This window comes from Pteropus medius, unplaced genomic scaffold, assembly GCF_902729225.1.
Source record: "Pteropus medius unplaced genomic scaffold, Ma_sr-lr_union100, whole genome shotgun sequence".
Classification (NCBI taxonomy): domain Eukaryota; kingdom Metazoa; phylum Chordata; class Mammalia; order Chiroptera; family Pteropodidae; genus Pteropus; species Pteropus medius.
In genome coordinates, this window is record NW_024349799.1 from 15,577,007 (window position 1) to 15,598,281 (window position 21,275).

At 51.4% G+C, this 21,275-nt stretch overlaps 1 protein-coding gene across 3 annotated transcripts in view; it reads right to left on the reverse strand.

Moving 5' to 3' along the window:
* Positions 1-1,197: 1,197 nt before the first annotated feature.
* RTN4RL1 (reticulon 4 receptor like 1) overlaps positions 1,198-21,275 on the reverse strand; it is a 66,282-nt gene continuing 46,204 nt past the window's right edge. For 2 of the 3 annotated variants that reach the window (XM_039886315.1, XM_039886316.1), the window contains exon 2: positions 1,198-4,287. In XM_039886315.1, coding sequence (XP_039742249.1) covers positions 2,963-4,287 — 1,325 coding nt within the window. In that variant the 3' untranslated portion in view covers positions 1,198-2,962. Of the gene's footprint in view, positions 4,288-5,290; positions 5,424-21,275 lie in introns of those variants that run through there. The other variant, XM_039886314.1, reaches the window with a different exon arrangement.

A 21,275-nucleotide genomic window follows, 5' to 3' on the forward strand; every position in this document is an offset into this window, starting at 1 on the left:
AGCCCCTACAAGGACAGCAGGATTTCGGGGGCAGAAACCCACACCTCCCTGCCCTGAACCACCCAGGAGGTGAATAAAGGTGCCTCCCCTTACCCCCTGACTTGTCAACTTGCTCTGACGTTTTGGGCAATGGTGTCATCGTAATGGTAGTATGTGAGCTGCTGAGTGACAAGTGATGTCATCCACAGGAGAACTGCTTTTTCACCCCTCTACCTCTTAAAGAAAGCTGCTAAAAATAAACTTGGCGTCCTGGGCCCCTCTGCCTTGCCTCTAATAACTGTCAGCAACCAGAGACTCCTCTGCACTTGACAGAAGAGGATCATTTATAAAACATTAGCATTTCTCGTTCTGACATTTCACTTCCATATTACAGGACTTACTAAGTGTTTTTAAAAAAATTTAATAAAGTGCTTGGACTCTTAATTTTCCCACTGAGGGCTTTGCTGTCTAAAGTTGGAAATGAAATCAACAACCCAACAACATCCTTGGGCTCTAAGGGACAGCCAGCCCTGGCACTGGCCTGGGTAAGAGCAGGTGGACCATCGGGGAGCGACTGCAGGCCAAAGATGATTTGTTCTACCCTCACCAGATTCCCTTTAGTGCCCATTTCAAGCCTTGTACAGAGGAGGAGCTGTCCATACTGGAAAACATAGCCCTCCTCCCTTCAGCTGGGAACTCTTTCCTTTTTATGAGGCTGGAGAGGTAGGAACAGTCTCCAGATCCCATTTATTGCTGTCTGAATCGGTCCCTGGACTCCTGGAAACTCCTCTGGGCCCAAGGAACTAACAGGTCCTTTGCAGCCACCCCGAAGCCCCCTAAAAATCAAAAGCTCAGCAGCTATTGGTGAGGCCCTGGGAACAGACAGGGAAGGATCCAGCTAGCCTGCTCTGGGGAGAGCCACAGGGATGGTGCGGACCCAGCGCAGCCAGAGTGTGGGAAGTGAGTCATGTTCTGTGCAGGCGAGGGAAGAACCATGGAACAACAAGTGTGTGTGTGTGTGTGTGTGTGTGTGTGTGGTGTCTGTACGCATGTGCACATGCACCCCAGTGAGTCAGCATGCCTCTGCCCCATAAGGCTCATCCTGCCAACAAACATGCTGTGTTCTCAGAGCTGTGCCTGGCCAGGCTCGCCCACCCCACAAAAGCCTGGGATCTGCCACCCCTTCAGGAATGCAGGGTTAGGAAATGAGAAACAGGGTTCTTGTCCAAGAGAAAAATTTTTTTATTATTATTTCCCTCTCTTAATTAGATTCAGTGTTTCTTGCTCCTCACACACATCCTCTCTGGTGGGAAATTCAGGTTTGTGCAAAGCGCAAAGGAGATTGTGCCCACCCGGGCCCCAGCCAGCAGCATGGCCAAACTTGACCAGAGCCCCTGTCTCCTGTCTGGGCTTGCCTGCTCCATTCCCTGCACATCCCCGCTCCCGACCCCTGAGTCTGGCCCCCCGACACCTGCCCATCCCTGGGCATCCTCAGAAGGGTCAGGAAGGATGGGGCCTCTGTAATGCAGAAGTGCCTGAGATGGTTCTTGAAATGCCCTCACTGTTACCCTTCTGCTAAAGCTACCTGATGCTTTCCCTCCTGCCACCCTACAGAGGGCCCGTGCTAGGACACCCATCAAAGAGCTTCAAGGAAAAATTCAGCAACTGAGCCGTACTGGAGGCATGAGCTCGTGCCCAGAGTCTCCCTGGCCTGTCCAGACTATCGCTGGCAACATGCTAGGCTGACGACACTGTTGAACTAACACTGTGAAGGCTGCCTCACCCAATGGCCTAAGAAACCCAAAGCTCCTTCCTTCTACTTCTCTGTCCATCCAGTCCCCAGGATCTGGCTCCCTGATGTCCGACAAGCTGCTTCTTGCTTCTCACCCTGATACAAACAGCTACTATAGTGGGGGCGATGGTACTTTGGGGCAGCAGATGGGTTTGTGTTGCATATAAAAACAAGGTGATGCTCTAAATATCTAAGTATATTGGTCCCCTGAAGTGATTCTTGCTGCCCCCCTTTTTCCATGACCTTCCTCACTGACCATATACCTCAGGCACCTGGCAAGCCCAAGTTACATGGGGACCGTTGTTGCAGGGATAAAAATCCTATAACTCTTTTCTTGCTAGAAATCACCAATACAATCCTTAGTTCAGCAGATATAGTTTTCCATATAGTTTATAAACATAAGACATACAGTTTGGTAAGGGAGAGGGGTGGGGGACCTGTGCCTGTGTGTCTCTCTCTCTCTCTATGTATGTAAAGTGTGTATATATAAGTGGACATAGTTATAAAACTGCACCTCCTGTGAGAACCTCATTATACATGATGAAGTTCTGAATTTCAGCCTCTGATGATCTTTCCTTTGGTAGTTGGTTCATGGAGCCCAAGGTCTGGGCTGGGTCTGCCAGGGTTTCCTGAGACATCAGGAATGAGAGGCATCACCTCCGAGGGAGGGGCTGAAGGTGGCACACTGTGAGATTCAGGGCAAGTTGACGAAGTGGCGTCAGGCAAAAGCCAACATGCCACCTGCACGTGTGCTCCAAGATGGCTGGTCATCCCAGACTCTTGGGTGAGCCTCATCTGTTCCTCTGAGTCCTGCTTCCTCCGAGAATGGCAGGGGGTCTTCAGACCTCTCCAAATGACTAGGATTTCACAGAGCCAAGCTCCCATGGGGCACTGTTCAATTGTTGCTAATGAAGGATTCGCTTTGAGCACGTTAACCGCCTGGCTGGGTGGATCCTGTCCGTGGCTGCTCGGAAGGGGCTGGCTGGGACAGCTGGGTGAGGTGTGCTAATCCCCTCCAGCTTGGGTCTGTACACTTTGGGTTTATAATTTACGGGGCATGGCCCAGACAGCAGCCGAAACCTTTATCAGCCTCTGCCTGAACCCCAGCAGATCCTCCACTTATAAAAAAAGAAAAGAAATTCTGTTCCTTGGTGGACATGTGGCAGTGCTGGGTGCTGGTGCCCTGGGCCCTCAGCGGAGAGTGACCGCCAGCCCCAGTATCCAGGCCAGGATTGAGGCTCCCAGAGAACTGCCCGAGGAGGCCTGCTGCACCCCACTAGGGGCACGAATGGGGGTCCTGCGGGCACACTTGCCCTTCCTCTTCGGGCGAGCGGTGGGCATGATGTCAAAGCTGAACTTGTGCTGGTAGTCGGGGGCGTAGTCCTGAAGCTCATGGGCCTGTTTCCCAGCGCCCACCTTCGAGACCTGATTGCGATTCCGGTGGCTGGTGCAGTTCTTGCCTGGCTTCCTGTAGCCTGTCCGGGAGCCAGGCAGATGGCCATGTGGGTGGCCCTTGTCCCTGGCGGAGCCACGGGGTGGGTGGTGTTCCTTGCGGGCGGCCCTGTCGGTGGTGGTGAGCGTGTGTGACTTGATCTGGTGCGGGGATGCTGGCCCCGTGCAGTTCCGGAAGTCCTCGGCACTCAGCAGCTTCAGGTCCTGCCCCTGCCGTGGCCGGGGCGACACGCAGGGGACAGCAGAGCTGGAGCCACGGAACCTCCGAAGCCATTCCCACAGGGAGCGTGCCCTGCAGCCACAATCCCAGGCATTCCCGTTGAGGCGGAGGAATTCCAGGGCCCCCAGGGGTGCCAGGCAGTCGCCCTGCAGCTCGGAGAGGCTGTTGTTGAAGAGGAAGAGGGTGGTGAGCCGGCGGAGGTCGTGGAAAGCCCTGTGGTGGACCCACTGCAGCTGGTTCTCATGTAGCAGCAGCCGGTCCAGGTTCACCAGCCCCCGGAAGGTGTCCTGGCCCAGGCTCCACAACTTGTTGCCATGGAGAAACAGGTGGCTGAGGTTGACCAGGTCCACAAAGATGTCGTCCTGCAGGTATTCGATGTGGTTGTCCTGCAGGTAGAGGTACTGCAGGTTGTGCAGGCCGCTGAAGATACCCTCAGGCAGGGCACTGAGCCCGCACTTGTAGAGGTAGAGGGCGTGGAGCTTCACCAGGCCTTGGAAGGTCTCAGGTGCTAGCGTCCGCAGCTGCCGGTTGTCACCAAGGTCCAGCTCCTCCAAGTGCACGAAGCCCTCGAAAGTGTTGGGGTCGATAAAGGTGATGTTGTTGGAGTAGATCCACAGGGTGACCATAGCGGGGCTGAAGTGGCCCTGCTGGAGGAGAGTTATGCGGTTGTTTTGCAGGAAGATACGCTCGCTGTCCTCCGGGATGCCCTCGGGGATGGCGGCAAAGTTGTGAGCCTGGCAGCTGACTGTCATGGGTGCCGGATAACACACGCAGTCCCGCGGGCAGCCGCTTCCCAGGGGCAGCTCCCCGGCCATGAGCAGCAGCAGCAATTCCACACAGCACCCTGTGGGGAGAGAGCACAGCCAGGTCAGAGCTTGCTTGCCGGGAAGCTGGAGGTAGGAGGGGGCGGGGCCGGACATGTGACCCTTCTTGCCCCGTTGGGGCTCTGTCCTGTCTGCTGCGTTCAGTTGTCTGGGACAGTGGTCCTCTGAGGGACTGGTTTCTGATGAGAGGAAGGCAGGGGTTAGACCTAAGCCAGGACCCCATCTGCCTCCCCACGCCTTGTCCCACCTCTACTGGGGGTTCTATCCCCAGTCTGAGATGTGAGGTAAGGTTGGAGCGAAGGCTCTGATTCCCCTACATACGCCCAGCCTCCAGAGAACTGCCCTACCCCCACCCCCTCAGGCTCTGTCAGCTCTGCTGGGGTCGGGGGTCAGCCAGCTCTGGTTCCTGTCTCAGCTCTGCCACTTACTCACAGTTATCCGTGTGAACAGACAGCAGTGCAGACTCCTAACCAAATAAGTATCTCATATGGAGTCCTGAGGAGTCTCTTTATTGAAATTATTCCCCAAAACAAGTGAAGCATGCATGCGTGACACCAAAGTTCATCTCAAAAGATGTCTCATTTACAGTGCCTCTCATGTCCTCTAACGTGTGACACCCCTCATGCCTGTTTCCTCATTTCTAAATAGTAATAGTTGTCCCTCGCTGAGCTATGAGGATGTACTGAGAGGGCACAGGTGTTAGAAGGGCTGGGGGAGGCACCAGGGCTGATGAGCTCTGGGGTCCATGAAGCTGCGAGGTGTTGTCTGCCCACCATTCAGGTCCACCTCTGGCCCCTCCCCTCTCCCTACCACGCTCTGGCTCCCAGGCTGCGGCGGCAAAGCAGGCCTTGCCTCGTGACTGTCCGGAGCGTTTCCTCTGTCGTTTCCCTCTAATTGGGCATTAATTAGGCATTCGTTAATGGATCCTTAAAATAATTTATTTTCGGATGTGTCCAGCCTGTGGTCGGATAATAGCCCCGTGCTCATTATCGGAGCAGCCTCATTATGGACGATAGTCATTACCTGCCTTTTTCCAGGGTCGCGGCTGCCTCTGGTGGCCCAGCAGGCGCGCCAGTGTTGGGGGGACAGGCTCCAGGCTCGTCACTGCCCGAGTTGGCCTTCTGCCATTCCCTTCCAGCATGGCTGGCTGGGCCTCTCAGGAGAGCCGGGGGCCTGGGACAGCTCGGCCAGTCCTTCCAGCTGTGCCCAGAGTGTGCAGGACGAGAGAACAAACCCTTTCAGCCTCTCCCGCCAGCCCTACTCCCAGCCTCACTTCCGCGGCCCAGCCAGGCCCCCAGACCTGCTGCTGCCCCAGCTGCCTGCCCAGGATTAGGTGGGCCTCCCCACCACTGCTACCCCCTCCATTCTGGTAGAAATGACATCGCAAATAAATGACAGCTCCCAGCTACTGGGAGTTATGGGCTCCCAGAGAGTGGCAGCTGCTTTTCATCCTCCTGTAATCACCCGGATTCGACCTAATGTTTCCAACACATAAAAAGCATCATACATAATTTGGTTTTTGCATAATTGGGTTCAGTTGCGATTTTGGAGCAACTGTGACCTTGGTGGTGGTGGTGGTGGTGGTGGTGGTGGCAGTGCAGCTGTGGAGACTCTTTCTGGGCCAGGTCATGTTCTATTCAGCCCCTGTAGTACCTTTGGTCATCGTGACCGCTGGATGGCCTGCAGCCTGCAGGCCAGGCCCAAGGCTGGTGCCTCCTCAGCCTGTTCCCCCTCTGTAACATGAGTAGGAGATGGTCGCCATGCCACTCCTTCTTCCCATGTGGAGGCTTGGGTCTGTCCTCCAGCTCCCCTCTGCCCACCTCAGTCTGGCCAGGGGACCCCAGCCCTACAGGGATGGCAGGAATGTAACAGGATAGGAGCCTGGACCCCAAATCCCAGCTGACTCTTGGGGAGGCTGCCCACTGCCTTGAGCCTCCAACACTCAGGCCTGGGAAGAGGGCCCAACCCACACTGGCTGCACCTTCTAGAGCCTGACACTCCCTTTCCCCATTCAGCTCTGCTCCTCACCCCTGCCCATGCTGCTGTCTTCCAGGAACCCTGCCCCAGGGAGGGGTCCTCCTGCCACTCTGAGGGAGCCCAGGGTCTCCTCCTTGCTCAAGGGAGTTTGTAATTCTCACTGTACTGACGGGACAGGGCCATGGCCATAAACTGTACCTGTGGGATACACAGTGCCATACCAACTACCCTACCTCTAGGGTCCTACAAAGACAAAAGTATTTCCTTCCCTTAAGTCTGGCAGCAGAGAGCTGTTCACAGCTCATGCGAAGCGGGGCGGGATGAGCTGGGGCAGGCTCAGCACTAATACCACTTGACATTTGTACAGTTTATGGAGTTGACAAAGTGCTTCTGTTCTCACTCCTCTGATCCTCAGAACTACCCTATGGGTGGGAGGGAGAGAGGTTCTCCTGCCCCCTGACCTAGGATGGGGACAGACAGCACTTCTGCCTGTAATTGTGGCTCTGTCTCCTTAGGGCTCCAGGATGAGTTTCTCTGAAATGATCCCTAGAGAAGCTGGGGGGGCCCAAGGAGAGCCACATCTCTCCCTTAAACAGGTGCTCCCAGGGGATGTTGGGGCACTGGGGAAACCAGGTGAAGATCTCAGTTTGGGTGAAAAAGCCGACTGCCCAAAAATCTAGCTGTGAGCTTAGCAGCTGGCAAGTTAACACATTTTGGCAGGTGGGAGGGATCAGAAAGTAGGGCCTGGGGTGAAGGCAGGACCCAGGGCAGGAGCCCAGCCAATGCTTGAGCTGCTTTCCATCCTTCAGTACTGCCTAGATGACAGGGGACCCATGCCAGGGAAGCTGCCCCCTCCCACTGGGCACTGGGGGTGGGTCTCAGCTGAGTCTGCTTCTTCACCCTGGAAGCTGGTCCCATCTCCAAAGCCTTGGATCCACCCTCCCAGCCAACCCCACCTGCCTCTGGCACCCCCTGCCTGAGCTAGTGGGTGCTCTGGCCCTGGACTGTCGCCCTGCCCGGTTCCTTCCCAGGAAGGCTGGCACTGCATTGCCAAGCCTTCTCATGTGCTTCCTCCATGAGGCCCATGGGAACCCCGACCCACTGATTGCTTATTAATGCACTAACAAGGAGGTTGGTGCCTTTGCTATGCATTTTAAGATTGCAAGTTAGCAGGGATCCAAGTCTCCATGTAGGAGCCTTGCACCACCTCCCATCAGTCTCCTTGGCCCCCTCCTCGGTGGGGCAGGGGTTGCTCTGACTGAGGGGGCTGAAGAAAGCAAGGCTGGGTCTCTGTCACTCTCTGGTCTTCCTCAGGCTCTCCTTCCTCCTCCTCCTCCTCCTCCCTCTCCTCCTCCTCCCTCTCCTCCTCCTCTTCCTCCAGGGGCATGCACCAGACTAACTGCTCTGCTTGGCTACTCTCGAACTTCTCGGCCTCACACACATCTGAGTTCCCCTGTGTCTCTGCAGCCTCATTCATTCTTCCTCCACCCAACATTTGCTGCCAGAGTCCTGGAGTGTCCGGGATCCCAGGGTAGGGAGGGGCCCAGGATGAACTGGGAGGGTCCTTATGGACTAGCAGATTGGCAGGATGGGGTGGATGTCTCATAATACTACACAGTCTGGGCAGGTGCTGGGCCCAAAGTAGGCATCTGGGGGTGGGGGGGGAAGGGGGTAAGGCTTCTGCTGCCCCATGCCACCTCCTCCATGAAGCCCTCTGCTCCCCTGCCAGCACAGAGGATGTGCAGAAATGGAGAGCCAGTATTGTTTTCATGTCCTCCTTCCTGCAAACCCCAAAACTCCTCATCTGCTGGGCAGGGACCTGTGGGGGCAGGGGTAAGTGACCTGAGCATGGGCAGGCACCTAACCAGTCCACTCAGCAGCCCACTTATTAGATGTGTTTCTGAATAGTCCCATGGGGGCTGAACCTGGCAGGATGGGTGGGAAGAGCATTCAAGGTAGTGAGCACAGGATGTGCAAAGGTACTAAGGTGGGAGAGCAGATGGCAGGCCCTCATCTTAACCCAGCCCCTCTCTCAGCCTCTAAGTAGCCAGAGATCTCAAAGAGGCTATACAATACCAGCTCAGTTGGGCAGGGAGAACCCAGGGCTGGCAAGACCAGAAAGCTCCTCACTGGGACCAGCACTGACAGGGCCCCTGCCCAGTCCCAGGGTAGAGCGCCAATGTGGAAGGGGCCCTACACCTTCCTCACCCCTGGCAGCAGGAAGGGAGCTGAGCAAGGAGAACCAAGCCCTCAGTCTGTGCCAGTTTCTTTACATGGAATCCTTACACCATCCCCACCCGCCATGGGTGCCATACCATTTGATGGAGTAGGACACAAGGCACACAGAGGGAAGTGGTTGGCCAAGGCCGCACAGCTGGGGAGCCAGGCAGTGGAGCAGCCTCATCTGAGGCTGGTCAACCCTCCCTGGCCCCAAGGTCTCGGGCCTCATCTGGACCTGAGTCTTGACATCAGGTAGTCCCTAAAGGGGGTCCCCCTCCCTACATCTGCACAGGGACAGCCTGATGGACTGGCATCCCCATGGGCCCCTGGGAAGGTCTGTGGGGCTCCCTGAGGCTTGGAGACTGGTCAGCCATGTGGTCAATTCTGGCTCTGCAGCCTGCCCTCCCCCTGAGCAGGGCAGAGCTCCCCTCTGCCCCAGACTTGCCAGATGCTCCTCTCTAAGCCAATCAATGCTAACTGAATGGCTCTGCTGGTCAGATAATGGCCTCAGGCCAGGCTGTGCTCATAGAGCTACTGGCGCCTCAGGCCACTTGGCACCGTTCCTCTGTGTTGCACCCAAGCGCAAGCCACTTCCTAGTGAGCTTTCTCCCTTCCTCAGCCTGACCCAGCCCCAGAGACAAGGAAACCTGCCAGGGCAGAGCTGGGCTACCTGCCTTGGCCCCCACTGCTGGACATGGGGGAATTGGGCAGAGCAGCCGATATCTCCCTGTCCCATGGCACAAGGCAGTGGCATGAGCACAGGCTTTGAAGCCAGAAATCTGAGTCCCAGCTCCTCAGATTAGTAAGCCTGTTCCCTTGCTGGTGTGAGCCTCATTTTCATCACCTATAAAATGGGTATGATCCTTTAAAATTGCAGCCTGGCCCTCTGTCTGCAGACACCTGTATCTATCTGCTTCCTTCATATCTCCACCTGTAAAACACAATCTGTCCAAAGCTGAGCTGCTGTTATCCCCTGCCCCACGAGCCTCCTCCATCTCAGAGGAAGGCAGCTCAGCTCCTTCATTCTAGCTGCTCAGGCCAAGAACCTCAGTCATATTGACTCCTTTCTCACGTCACACCCAATCCGTCAGAAATCCTGTCAGCTCAACCTCAGGACCTATCTAGAATCCATCTGCTTCTCCCAACCATCATCCTGATCTGGGACACCATCGTAGTTCCCCCGGACTATCACAATAGCCTCTGAGTGGTCCCTGTGCTCGCACCCTTACCCCAACATCTCTGCTGGCACAGCGGGAAAAGGGTGAGCCAGAGCATGTGGCTTCTCTGCTCAGCCGCTCCATGTGGCTTCCATCACACTCAGTCCTTACCTTACCCCTAAGGCCTTATCGTGGCCCAGAGGCTGCCTGCCCTGGGCCCGCTTCCTCTCCTTCTCTCCCCCTCACTCCCTCCCCCAGCCTCACCTTTCTCTCACAAGCTAGGCACTCCAGCCTCTAGCCCTGTGCACATGCTGTTCCTTCTACCTGGGGCACCTCCCAGGATATATCTGCAGGGCTCCTCCCCTTACCATTCTGGTCTCTCCCTGCGTCCCCTTCTCAGTGAGGCCTTCCTCAGCAGCTGATTTTAAATAGGTCCCTTCTGGTTGTTTTTCCCCATTACATTCATCTTCTTCTAATAAATGATATCATTTACTTATGTATCTTGTTTATTTTCTGTCTCCTCCTAGGAGGACAGTGATTTTTCTGGTGTGTTTCCTGCTGTACCTCCAGGGCCTAGAACAGTGCCTGGCACACAGTAGGTGCTCAAGAAGAAAACCTTTGGGCCCGCTTCACAGTAGGTGTTCAATGAACATAATGGTCCTTATTAGTACTGAGGCCTCCAAGGTAAGAGCAACTCAGCCTTGGCATCCTCCCAAGAGCCCCTTGGCCATCGCAGAGGTGACAGACAGTGAGGAGAGTTCTGAAAGGGAGGGTGTTCACCAGACCTGCCTGAGGCAGGAGCGAGGGATAGTTAGGGGGGGGCAAGATGACCAGCACAGGTTTGCCTGGGACTCAGGGGTTTCCCTAAGACTCAGGACTTTCAGGATTAAAACTGGAATGCCCTAAACAAACTAGGACAAGTTAGTCACCCTACCTGGGAGCGAGGACTGTACCCTCAACCCCCATCCCCCCAAAAAAAATCTCTGTACGTAGGAGGAGGGGACAAACAGACAGGCATGAAGCATGAGTTTTCTCCAGACACCTACACCTCAGGCCCAGTGCCTGCAGCCCAGATGGAGCCTGCGTGTGTGAGTGTGTGTACCTGTGTGCACGTGCACCTCTGTGTTTATGTATGTACATGCTGTGCACATGTGTATGCATAGATCTGAGTATACATGTGTGCATATGAATACACATGTCTGTCTCTGGAGACCATCAAGGGGGCCAGCAGCCAGGCCCTTTGATCCTGCAGCATCCCTGAGCTCCATCCCCGAGCGTGCTGCATTATGTACCCACTCCAGGTCCCTCCAGTACACCAGGATCACTCTTAGCTAGCAAGTGGGCAGCCCCTTATTAAAATAACCTATTAGCTTTCATGTGCTGCACCCAGTTCCTTGAGCAGCCTGGCCAGGAAAGCCATGCTAATTGGGATGCCAGATCCCAGGAGGTCTTGTTGAAGAAACCTCAGGCTCCCCTATTTTCTGCCTATCTGCGTCTACTGCCTCCTTGCTGTGGGGGTCCTTGCATGGGAGTGGGATACTGTCTGGGATGGGACCAGCCCCAGAGGGGGCACTTTTTAGCTGGGCCACCTCTGGCAGGTCACTAAACCTCCGAGGCCTCAGTTTCTTATTCTGGAACTGGGGTCAGGGCATCTGCTTTACTGGGTATTGGAAACATGCAGTGAGGCCGTGCCTCTAAAATACTAGGGGGGGCAGGGCTGCAGGGAGGAGCTCCCCAAGGGCGATGCTTTGTTTTTCTGCTATTATTAAAAGGGAGCTGCCGCCCATCCCCTTAGGGCTCTCCCTAACCCCCTGGGAACTCTGGCTTTCACCCCTCCCACTCTGGTTCTCCTAGACCCAAGAGGCTTGGCAGAGGGACCTAAGAGATCACATTCTGAGTCAGGGCTCAACCCCAAGTTCAAGTTTCCTGCTAGGCCTTGGCTGCCCCCAAGGCACAGCAGGTGGGGACATTGTCTTGACCTCTCTACTTTGTCCATCCCCAACTGGAGCTTCCGGCTCTCTGCAGGAAGCCCTGACCATGTGGGCTCTACCTTCCTTCACCTTGTGTAGCTACCCATGGGGCTCATAAAATGTGTCACATGTTATTCAAATTTGCTCCTGAGTTTGGGGACTCCAGAACCTGGGCTGTGGCAGCCCAGTCTCCAAGGCTGAGGGCCAAGGGCCTCTGAGAGCCAGCTCTTCCTGGGAGGTTTCAAGAAGGCTCTGGGCCCCACTTCCTCCTTCCAAACCCTGTGGAGCCAACTGTCTGTCCCTCCAAACCACAGCAAACTATGGACCCACCAGCAACCAGACAGGCCCTCTGAAACCAGAGTGGTATCTTAGGTGTGTTGAGTCGGACAGAGAAACCTCTGTGGAGATGGAACAGTCCTCAGGGGCAAGTGTCTACTGAAATCTCTGCCTGGGGGCTCCTCAGGAAGTGTGAGGGGAGGGAGTGGGGTAAAAGCCTACCAAATCCTGAAGGCCCTGGCACTGGGCAATATAAAACAGAAGTTGAAAACCAGCTTGTGAGAAGAATGCACAGAAGTCTCTGCAAGAAGCCCTTGTTTCTGGTCCCCAGGACAGCCACCCCTTCCTTGGTGTCAGTGAAAGATACTCGGAACTCACATCTGGTTATCGATCACCCCATTCTGAACCTGTCCCCCAGCTCCTTCATTCATGCAAGAAACAGCTCTGTGCTTGGTGTTCCTTCCTACACACAGCCTATATTCTAGGGGGTAAAGGATTAAACAAAAAGAACCAGAGAAGCCCAGATTGACAGAGGGTAGGTAGGGACACAAGAAGGAGGTAAGACTGAGATGAATGGAGGGACCAACGTTAGCTTGCGTGCTCATGGAGGGCCTTTCTGAGCAGTGACACCTGAGTTGAAACCTAAAGGATAAGACAGAACCAAGGAACAGCCTTCCAGACAAAGGGAACAGCAGGTGGAAAGGCCCTGGCACAGGACTGAACTTGGTGTGGAAGAGGGAAGAGGGGCAGGAGACGCAGTCAGAAATGCAGCAGGCAGGACTTCCAGGGCCTTAAAAGCCTTGCTAAAGAGTTTGGCTTTAATTCTGGATGTGGCAGGAAGCCACTGAAGAGCTTGAAGTAGAAGCGACATGATTGGATTTGGGGAGCTGTTTCTGGAGCATGGATTGAGGGGGAGAAGGTCAAGGTAGAGAGGGCTGTGGCTATTATCTGTGAGAGATGTGGATGACCTAGAGGGAGTAGGGGCTATGGAAACAGACATGGGGCAGTGGATAGATTGAGAAATGTCTGAGATATAGAACTGACAGGACATACAGATAAACTAATGTGAGGGAGAAGGGTGGGAGGTCCACAGTGTGACTCTGAGAGGATGAGGGACAGTGAGACTGGAGGAGCTAGGAAAAAAGCATAGGGGCCAATAAGAGCTTAGTTTAGGACATTTAAAGTCTGGAAAGCCTTACAGAGATATTTACTTGGTGGAAGCTGGGTGTACAAAACCAGCACCCAGAGGCAAGCCACACACTGGGGAGTCATAAGCATAGAGATGGTATTTCAATACGTGGGAATGGATGAGGTCATACACGAGAGTCAAGAGAGAAGATACAGGATTGAGGCCTCTGGCAACACAACAATTCTGAAGGATTGTAATGGAGAAGGAATGGCCATTGAGGTCAGAAGAAAGCCAGGAAGTGTGATGTGACCCAAACCAAAGGTGTTTCTAGAAGGAAGGAGGAATCCACAGTAGTGAGGGCTGCTGAGAGATTACGTGAGGACAGAGACGTGTCCAGCTGATCTGGCGTCGTGAAGGTAATTGGTGATGCTGGAAAATCTGTTTCTGTTAGAAAGGTGGGGGCAGAAAGCATACTGAGTGGGATGAAGAGTGAATGGGAGAAGGTATTATGCTAAGTGAAATAAGTCAGAGAAAGACAAACACCATATGATCTCACTTATATGTGGAATCAAAAAGACAAAATAAATGAACAAACAAAACAAACAAACTCTTAGATACAGAGAACAAACTGATGGTTGCCAGATGGAAGTGGGGGTTGCAGGGATGGGTGGAAAAGGTGAAGAGATTAAGAAGTACAAATTGCCAGTTATAAAAACAGTTGCAGGAATGTAGAGTACAGCACAGGGAATACAGTCAATAATATTATAATAACTGTATGATGCCAGATGGGTACTAGACATATCATGAGGTATATAAATGTCTAATCACTATGTTGTACACTTGAAACTAATATAATATGTCAACTATAATTGAAAAATAAATTTTTTTAATGTAAAAAAAAAAGTAAATGGGATATGTGGAAGGGGAGACATCACTGTTATCAGTCAGAACAGACTAGGGTATGCTAATGTAACAAGTGACTCCAGAATCTGAATGGCTCTCAACAAAGGCTGGTTTCCCCCTGAGGAAGGACAGTTTAGGCTGTCCTCAGGGATCTGGGTGGAGAGTGCATCCTTCACCAAGAACGCTGCCAGTCTCCTGGCAGAGGGAACAGATGACATCGCCAACTCCTTATTGGTTCTCACAGCTTTTGTTTCAAGTAATACTAGTCACTTCTGCTCATGTTTCATTGGTCAAAGTCAGTCACATGGCCCAGCTCGTCCTCAATGGGATAGGGAAGAATACTCCCAGGGGAGTCAAGGAGCAGCATATGTGAGCATCCTGAGGCCACTCTTCCAGGAAGTTTTGCTGTGAAGGGGAAAGAAAAACAGGGCTGGACCTGGAGAGGGCATAAGGTCCAGGGAGGTCGTTTTTTAAGATGGCACAAACTATGAGTCTGTTTGCGTGCTCATGAGCATGATTCAGGCAGAGAGAGAAAAAATGCAGTCGGAGCGAGAGGGCCAGAGACAACGTGATCCAGAGCTCCAAAGAACACCTCCTGTGCTGTAACAGAAGGGGATGTGGTACACACAGATGAGATGATGGAGTTAGCCTCCAAGCACTCGTGTTTCTCCGTGAAGTAAGGGGGGGTCATCAGCTGAGAGTGAAGGTAGGGAAGAGGGTGGGAGTTTGAGGAGAAAGAAGACAGCTGAAGCAGGCATTCCATGTGCTGGGAAATCAAACTACCCTTGTCACAGGGTTTGTGAAGACAAGGAAGTAGATGTTTGAAAATACAGGTTTCCAATGCCCACTGCCCCAGCCTCTGCCCAAACTCTCTTTCCCTCTTGCTGGGTGGCTGGGGCTATCTGGCTCCTCCAATTAAGTCTGCTCATGTCAATCCCTCATTGACAGGGCATTGGCTCAGCAAATATTTACTCCGCCCCTTCCTCTGGGCCAGGCACCATGCCAGGAGGGCTCTGAGGACAGAAGATCCAGTTCTTGGCTCCCACAAGCTGACAGTCTTCCCCAAATGCCTTCAGAACAATATGTTGTGGACATTTGTCGCTTTTTTTTTTTTCCGCCACCCAGCTACTAAAGCCTCTTCCTGTATTTTGGGAAATCTCCTAGTTAATGTAAATGAGCCCTTCCCTCCCTGTGAAACCTAAAGAGGTCAAGCTCTTACTTCTGAAGCCTCCCCTGCAGCTTGGACAAGTCCTATGGCCTGGATTCAGCCACTCAACACACCTACCCCAGACTCAGAACTACGAGTTAGTGATGCAAGCAAGCAGGGACCAAGCAAGACCCATGCTTACAAGGCTGGAAGCAGTGGCAAAGCCAACAGGGGTAGTAGTTATGGTGGGAACATTGCGGGTGCAAGCTTGGAGGTGTCTGCCTTTATTTGGAACATTGCTCCTGGGGAGCCCCTTCTGGAGATTCTATGAATTACCCAATATCTTATAAATAAATCTGCTTTTTATTTAAATTAGTCAAGGGTGGTATCTGTGGCTTGCAAATAAGAATCCTCATTAGTGTGAGGTCCCTCAAGCTTACAAGCCCATCTATGGTCTGGCCCTGCTCCCTTCATTTCTGCTTTCTCCAATTCATCTCAGATCAGGGGCTTCTCACTCCCTTCACCCTGCCTTCTTGAGGACACAGCTCCCCAAGTCCTCTTGGGGGACTATTCCTCCCCTATGACAGGTGATTCAAGAGGCAGGGCTATCAATCAGTGGCCAGACTCGGACAATGAGATCCTCCCCCAGCATGTGAACCTGAACCTGAAGCAGAGTGACTCAGTTGGAGCTGTTTCACCCCTGTTGGCCGTTCTGAGGACAATGCCCCAGTAGTTGTTTCCACCAAGACAACCCAGAGCCTCCCTGGTTCCTGCGCTCCCCAGTGTTTTGAGATGTTCAGTTTCTCTTTTGGGTCCCATTTTCTTTCTGAAGAGGTCCACCCGACACCCCTTATCTTGGCTATCAGGATCCAAATTTCCTTCATCTATCAGGTAGCCATATGCTCTAGTGCAGGTGTCCCCAACCCCGGGGCCATGGACCAGTACTGGTCCATACTCTGTTAGGAACTGGGCTACACAGCAGGAAGTGAGCGGTTGGCAAGCAATCAAAGCCTTATCTGTAGCCACTCCTGAGCATTAGCATCACCTCCTCAGCTCCATCCCAAATGATCAGGAATTAGGTTCACATAGGGGCACAGGTCCCTGGTGCCAAAAAGGTCGGGAAGCACTACTTTAGAGGAGCTGGACTTCCACCCAGCCCAGGAAATGAGTCTTCATTCCATTGTCTATGATTGGTTTAGACAGGAGCATGTGATTCCATTCTGACCAAACAGACACAAAGACAGTCTGCTGAGGCACCATCTTTTGACCTCGAGGGGACCAGGCTAAAGGCCAAAGCCAGCTTGGCAAGAACTACGGGGTAAAAAGATGGAGAGAACCTGAGTCCATATGACCTTATTGAGCCAATCAATCCTGAGATCTGAAAACTTTTTTGTATACGACATAATAAATCCTCTTCTTGTTTTAGCTATTTAGAGTTGAGTTTTCAATTACTTACAGCCCAAGTTGTCCTAACTAACACATCTTCCAATGAGTTTCTTTTTTGCTTAGTAAGCCCAACTAGATTTCTCTCATTTATGACCAAAGAAGTCTAACTTACGTTACACGGTAACTGCCATGACTCAGCTCAGACAGGACCTGCTTCAGGAGGCCTCTCCAGACCCTTCCTTCTGTGTCAGACCCTCCACCCTTCTCGGTGCTCCCTCCTCTCACAGCACTCACCATTCTCTTAAAGTCACCTGCCTCCACCACAGGTGCAGAACTGCTGGGGTATCCTGTCAGTGCCTGATACATTAGAGCTCATCCATGCGTATCTGGTGAGTGAGTGAGTGAATGAATGAATGAATGAATGATTTGGCTGAGATAATTTTAGCCAAAAGCAAAGAAACTTGGTGCTTTAGTTAGGCAGGTGAGCTGGCCTTATTGTGGGTAAATGTAATTATACAATAAGTTTTAGCCACCGAAGACTCCAGGGTAGGAACTTCATACCTAAGAGAACAGATGAGTTTAACAGGCATTTCAGGCCTCACCTCCTAATCCTCTCTTTGACCCCTCTGTAGAATCTCTCCTGACTGGCCACTTAAGACATCCTATAGGGAATGTATCTCTGGTGTTCTGTGTTTTAAACCGAGCAGTGGGCTCAGGAATGTCAATTTTCTTATTCTATCTTATACATACATACATACATTTTGATGTATGCATTTATTACTATTTAATACAAGAAATAAATCAGCAAAGGAAAAAAAAAATACCCTGCAGAGTTTAGCTGAGGACCTCAGGTCCCAGGCCTTGAATTGCTTCCTCCTCCCTGTCGGCCTGAGTTCTGCACTCTCTCTGGGGGCCCACTTCTGGCCAGCCAGCAGCACATAACAGCCTCTGGCCCCAAGCCAGGTTGCTGTGGCCCAGATAGCACTCAGCACAGGCTTGCCGGTGTGGTCCCCAAACCCTATTTTCCCCCGTAAAGTTTTTTCTTTAAAGTTGCTCTTCATCATTTGTTTTAATTTTTAAATAATACATGCCAATTGTGAAAAAAGTATAGAAGTAAAAAGGAAGAAAAATCACCACAATCCCATTACCCTTGACAGCCATAGATAATGCCATGCTGTACTTCTTTTAACACTTCTTTCATTTATGTATGAATATATGAAATTAAATAAAAATTTTATTTAAAGCAATAAAATTAGGAGCATGATATATATGCAGCTTCATGTCTTGCAGTTTTCTGCTTAACTTAGGCCATTCATTCATTCAGCAGCTCTCCAGGTGCCTACATCTAAAGGCTCTACACTAAGGCAGCCATGGGGAGCCCAGCAGGCAGAGTGACCCCATCCACCAGGAGAGCACAGTCTGATGGGGAAACAGACACTCATCAAATGGTCACAGTCATATACAATTGCGCCCCATGAGGAGGAGTACAGGGAGACAGATCCAGGTAGCTGTGAGAAATGTGGGGGCCTTCTGGCCAGCGGGGGTGGGAAGGTTGGGTGTTTGAAGTCTGAAAAGGACTCCACTGGGGTGGGTGGGGATTCCAGGCCAAGGGAATAGGCCAAGGGCAACACAGAGTTAAGTAATAAAAGAAGGCATGATTTTGAGAGACTGTAGAGTATCTTACTGTACAAACAGACCATAATTTATCTGCGAAACATTTAGATTTTCTCATTTTTTATGTTATAAATTATCTTGGCAAAACTGGTCATTTAGTTGCTTCCTAGGAGGGCGACTAGGAGCTCAGGGATAAGCGGAACTTCTCCGCAGACCTGTCGGGAACTTTTGATTTAGTACTATGCGAATGTACCTATCTATCCTTTTATTCTTTTAAGAGTCAATTAAATTAAAACTAAATAAAGTTGGAATGAACATCTTTATGCATAAAGCTTTGTACAAATTTCTCCTTCTCCAAATTGGAGATTCATTGAGTCAAATTCCTCTTGATGTACAAAGAGAAGTCACCTTCTGCAAAGTTTAGCCCATAAAGCCTTAAGTTTGACACCCAGTAGATCACCAACCATGGACGTTTTCTGCTTGCCTTCCCAACTAGACTCTAAACTACTCAAAAGAGACTGAAGGCATGGGCCTGGTATGAAGAGGCAATCTCTGAGGTGGGGAAGTGAAGGAGATCAATGCGTGTCGAATCTATCCTGAGTTTTAGACCTACTCATCTGGGGGCATCCACGTACAGTCAATGAATGCTCCCAAAACATTATTACAAAGGAGTTCACATCACTATTTTTCAGTTTTGAAAAGTAAGGCTCAACAAAGTGTGATTTGCCCAAGATGGTAGAGCCAGGATTCAAACCAAGACTGATCTGGTATCCAATGATTGGTGGAGAGTTCTCCGTCCTTTTGAGGCCACTGCCACCTTGGAGACCCTCTTCCAGCCTTTCCCCCTCCAGCATTCAACAGGCAGCTTTCCCACCTCCCATGAACTGTGTGTGTCCTCGCTCCCTTATGGATAACTTCATTCTTCCCTCTGTCTTCATTATTTATTTCCTCTTCTTGTGCTTCACACTCATGAAGCCAGAGAAATGAACAAGACAGAAAGGAAGGAAGTGGAAATTCTGTGTAATACCATCGTCTGTATCACAAAACTTGTCTTAAGTGCCAGCCCCAGGGATTTGCTGGAGTTGGTGCGACAGAGGTGGGGCTGAAGGTCAGATTAAATTGGACTAGTAACCCCAGGGGGATACTTGAAAGAGGTTGCTAAAGAAAGCTTTTCCGGCAGGAATGGTAGGCAGCTGAGGCAGGCCGCGGGCAGCACACAGGCCAGCGGCTAGGTCAAGTCTGCTTAGCGGGGCTTGGTGGTGACAGGTCTGGGTTCACACATCCTCCCCCAGAAACTTGAAATCTTGCCTTTTTCCCCCAATAATGAGTTGGTATAAAAATGGATCTTGAATAAAATCGTCTGCAGTTTTCAAATTTCAAACTGCATTAGTCAAAATATATCAAATTTCCATGTACTTACTTACCACCTGCTCAAAATCTGATACTTTTTCAGCTGGAATATATTGAAATATGAATCACCTCCTGAGAGGAAAAAGGGAAAAGAAACAGAGGGAAAGCCATCTCAAAATGTGCCGGTGGGCAAACTGGAATCTTGTGCTCCTCTGGGCTATGCAGCCACCCCTAGTCTCTCCCTGCCTCCCTCTGCAAAGGCTCCTAGGTGCCACTTCCTCCCAATACCCAGTTTCTAGCTCAGACCCTTATGCTCTGGGCAGTTTATGCCACACAGTGCAGAACGTGATCATCTCAAGTACACCAACCTTTTCATGAGCAACTACTATGTGCTGGGTGTTCAATAGGACCTTTAATCATGTTGCCAAATCTGATAGTTACTCCTTTATCCTCATCTACTCACCGTCTTAGCAGCACTGGACACAGTTGTCCGTCCCTTTTGGAAACACTTTCTTCACTTCCAAGATAGGGCTCTGCTGTGTTTTCTCCTGTCTTGCTGGCTGCTCTTCCTCTGCTTGATGTCTATATGCCTGATTCCCCAGGGCTCAGCCCTTGGGCCTTCCCTCTCCCACAGCCACACCAATCCTCAGGGCAGTTCACTCAGGCACACATTTTAAACACCATCTCGACAGGGAGGAACACTGGATGTGTGTCTCGGTCCTGAACTCTGAACCAGCCCACCCAACTGACCACTTGACATAGTCACATGAATATCTAATTAGAAGCTCAAACTCAATGTATCCTAAAAGTGTTTCCCACACAGGCTTCCCCGTCTCAGTAAACAACAATTCCATCCTTTTGGCTGCTCAAGCTTTTCTGAAAATGTAATTGGCATTCTCCATTCCTCCCTTCCCTCTATTCTCTTTCCCTTTAATCAATTAAGTCTCATTGGTTTTACCTTCAAAACAGATCCCAGATCTGGCCATGTCACTTCATCCCCACTGCCTGCGCCCTGTCCCAGCTGCCATCGTTTTCCCCCTGGACCGTTGCGATGGCCTGCTTACCTGGTCTCCCTGCTTTTATGTCAACCTTGTCACCACTATGGCCCACAGCACAGCCACAGGATCTTCGAAAACAGTAAGTGCTGTCATGTAGCTTTCCTGCTTGAAACTTTCCAGCGGCTTCCCGTTGCACCAGAATGAAATGCAAACTCCTTACCAACCCGCGACATCCTCATGACCAGACCCTGCCACCTCTCCAGCCCTGTCTTCCACCATTAGTCATCAGCTGCATGAGCCTTTCTGTTCCTAGGCCACAGCAAGCTCATTCTTGCCTTGGCAATTCTTTGTTTTATGGCAAAATACACATAACATAAAATGTACCATTTTAATCATTTTAAAGCATACAATTCAGTGGCATTTAGTACATTTATGATGCTGTGCAGCCATCACCACCATCTAGTTCTAGAACATTTTCATCATCCCAACAGAAAATCCCATTGCCATTAGCAAGAAAAGCCCATTCTTCCCACACTACCCGCTGGCCCTGACAACCATTAATCTGTTTTCTGTATCCGTGGATTTGCCTGTTCTGGATATTTTGTATAAATAGAATGATATGATAGGTTTGCACAGACTGTTCCAGCATGGACCGCTCTGCCCCAGGCCCCTGTAGGACCACCTCCTTTTTAGCATTCAGGCCTCAGCAGGAGCATCACCTCCCTATCTAAAAAGCAGAGGCTCCCGACCTGCCCCAGTCACTCTTGATTACATAAGCACTCTGCTCTATTTCCCTTTTAGCACTTAACACTCCCTGAGAGTATCTTGTTTAATTATTTGTTTACATGTTTATTGTCTTTCCTCTTTCTGCTTGTTCCCTG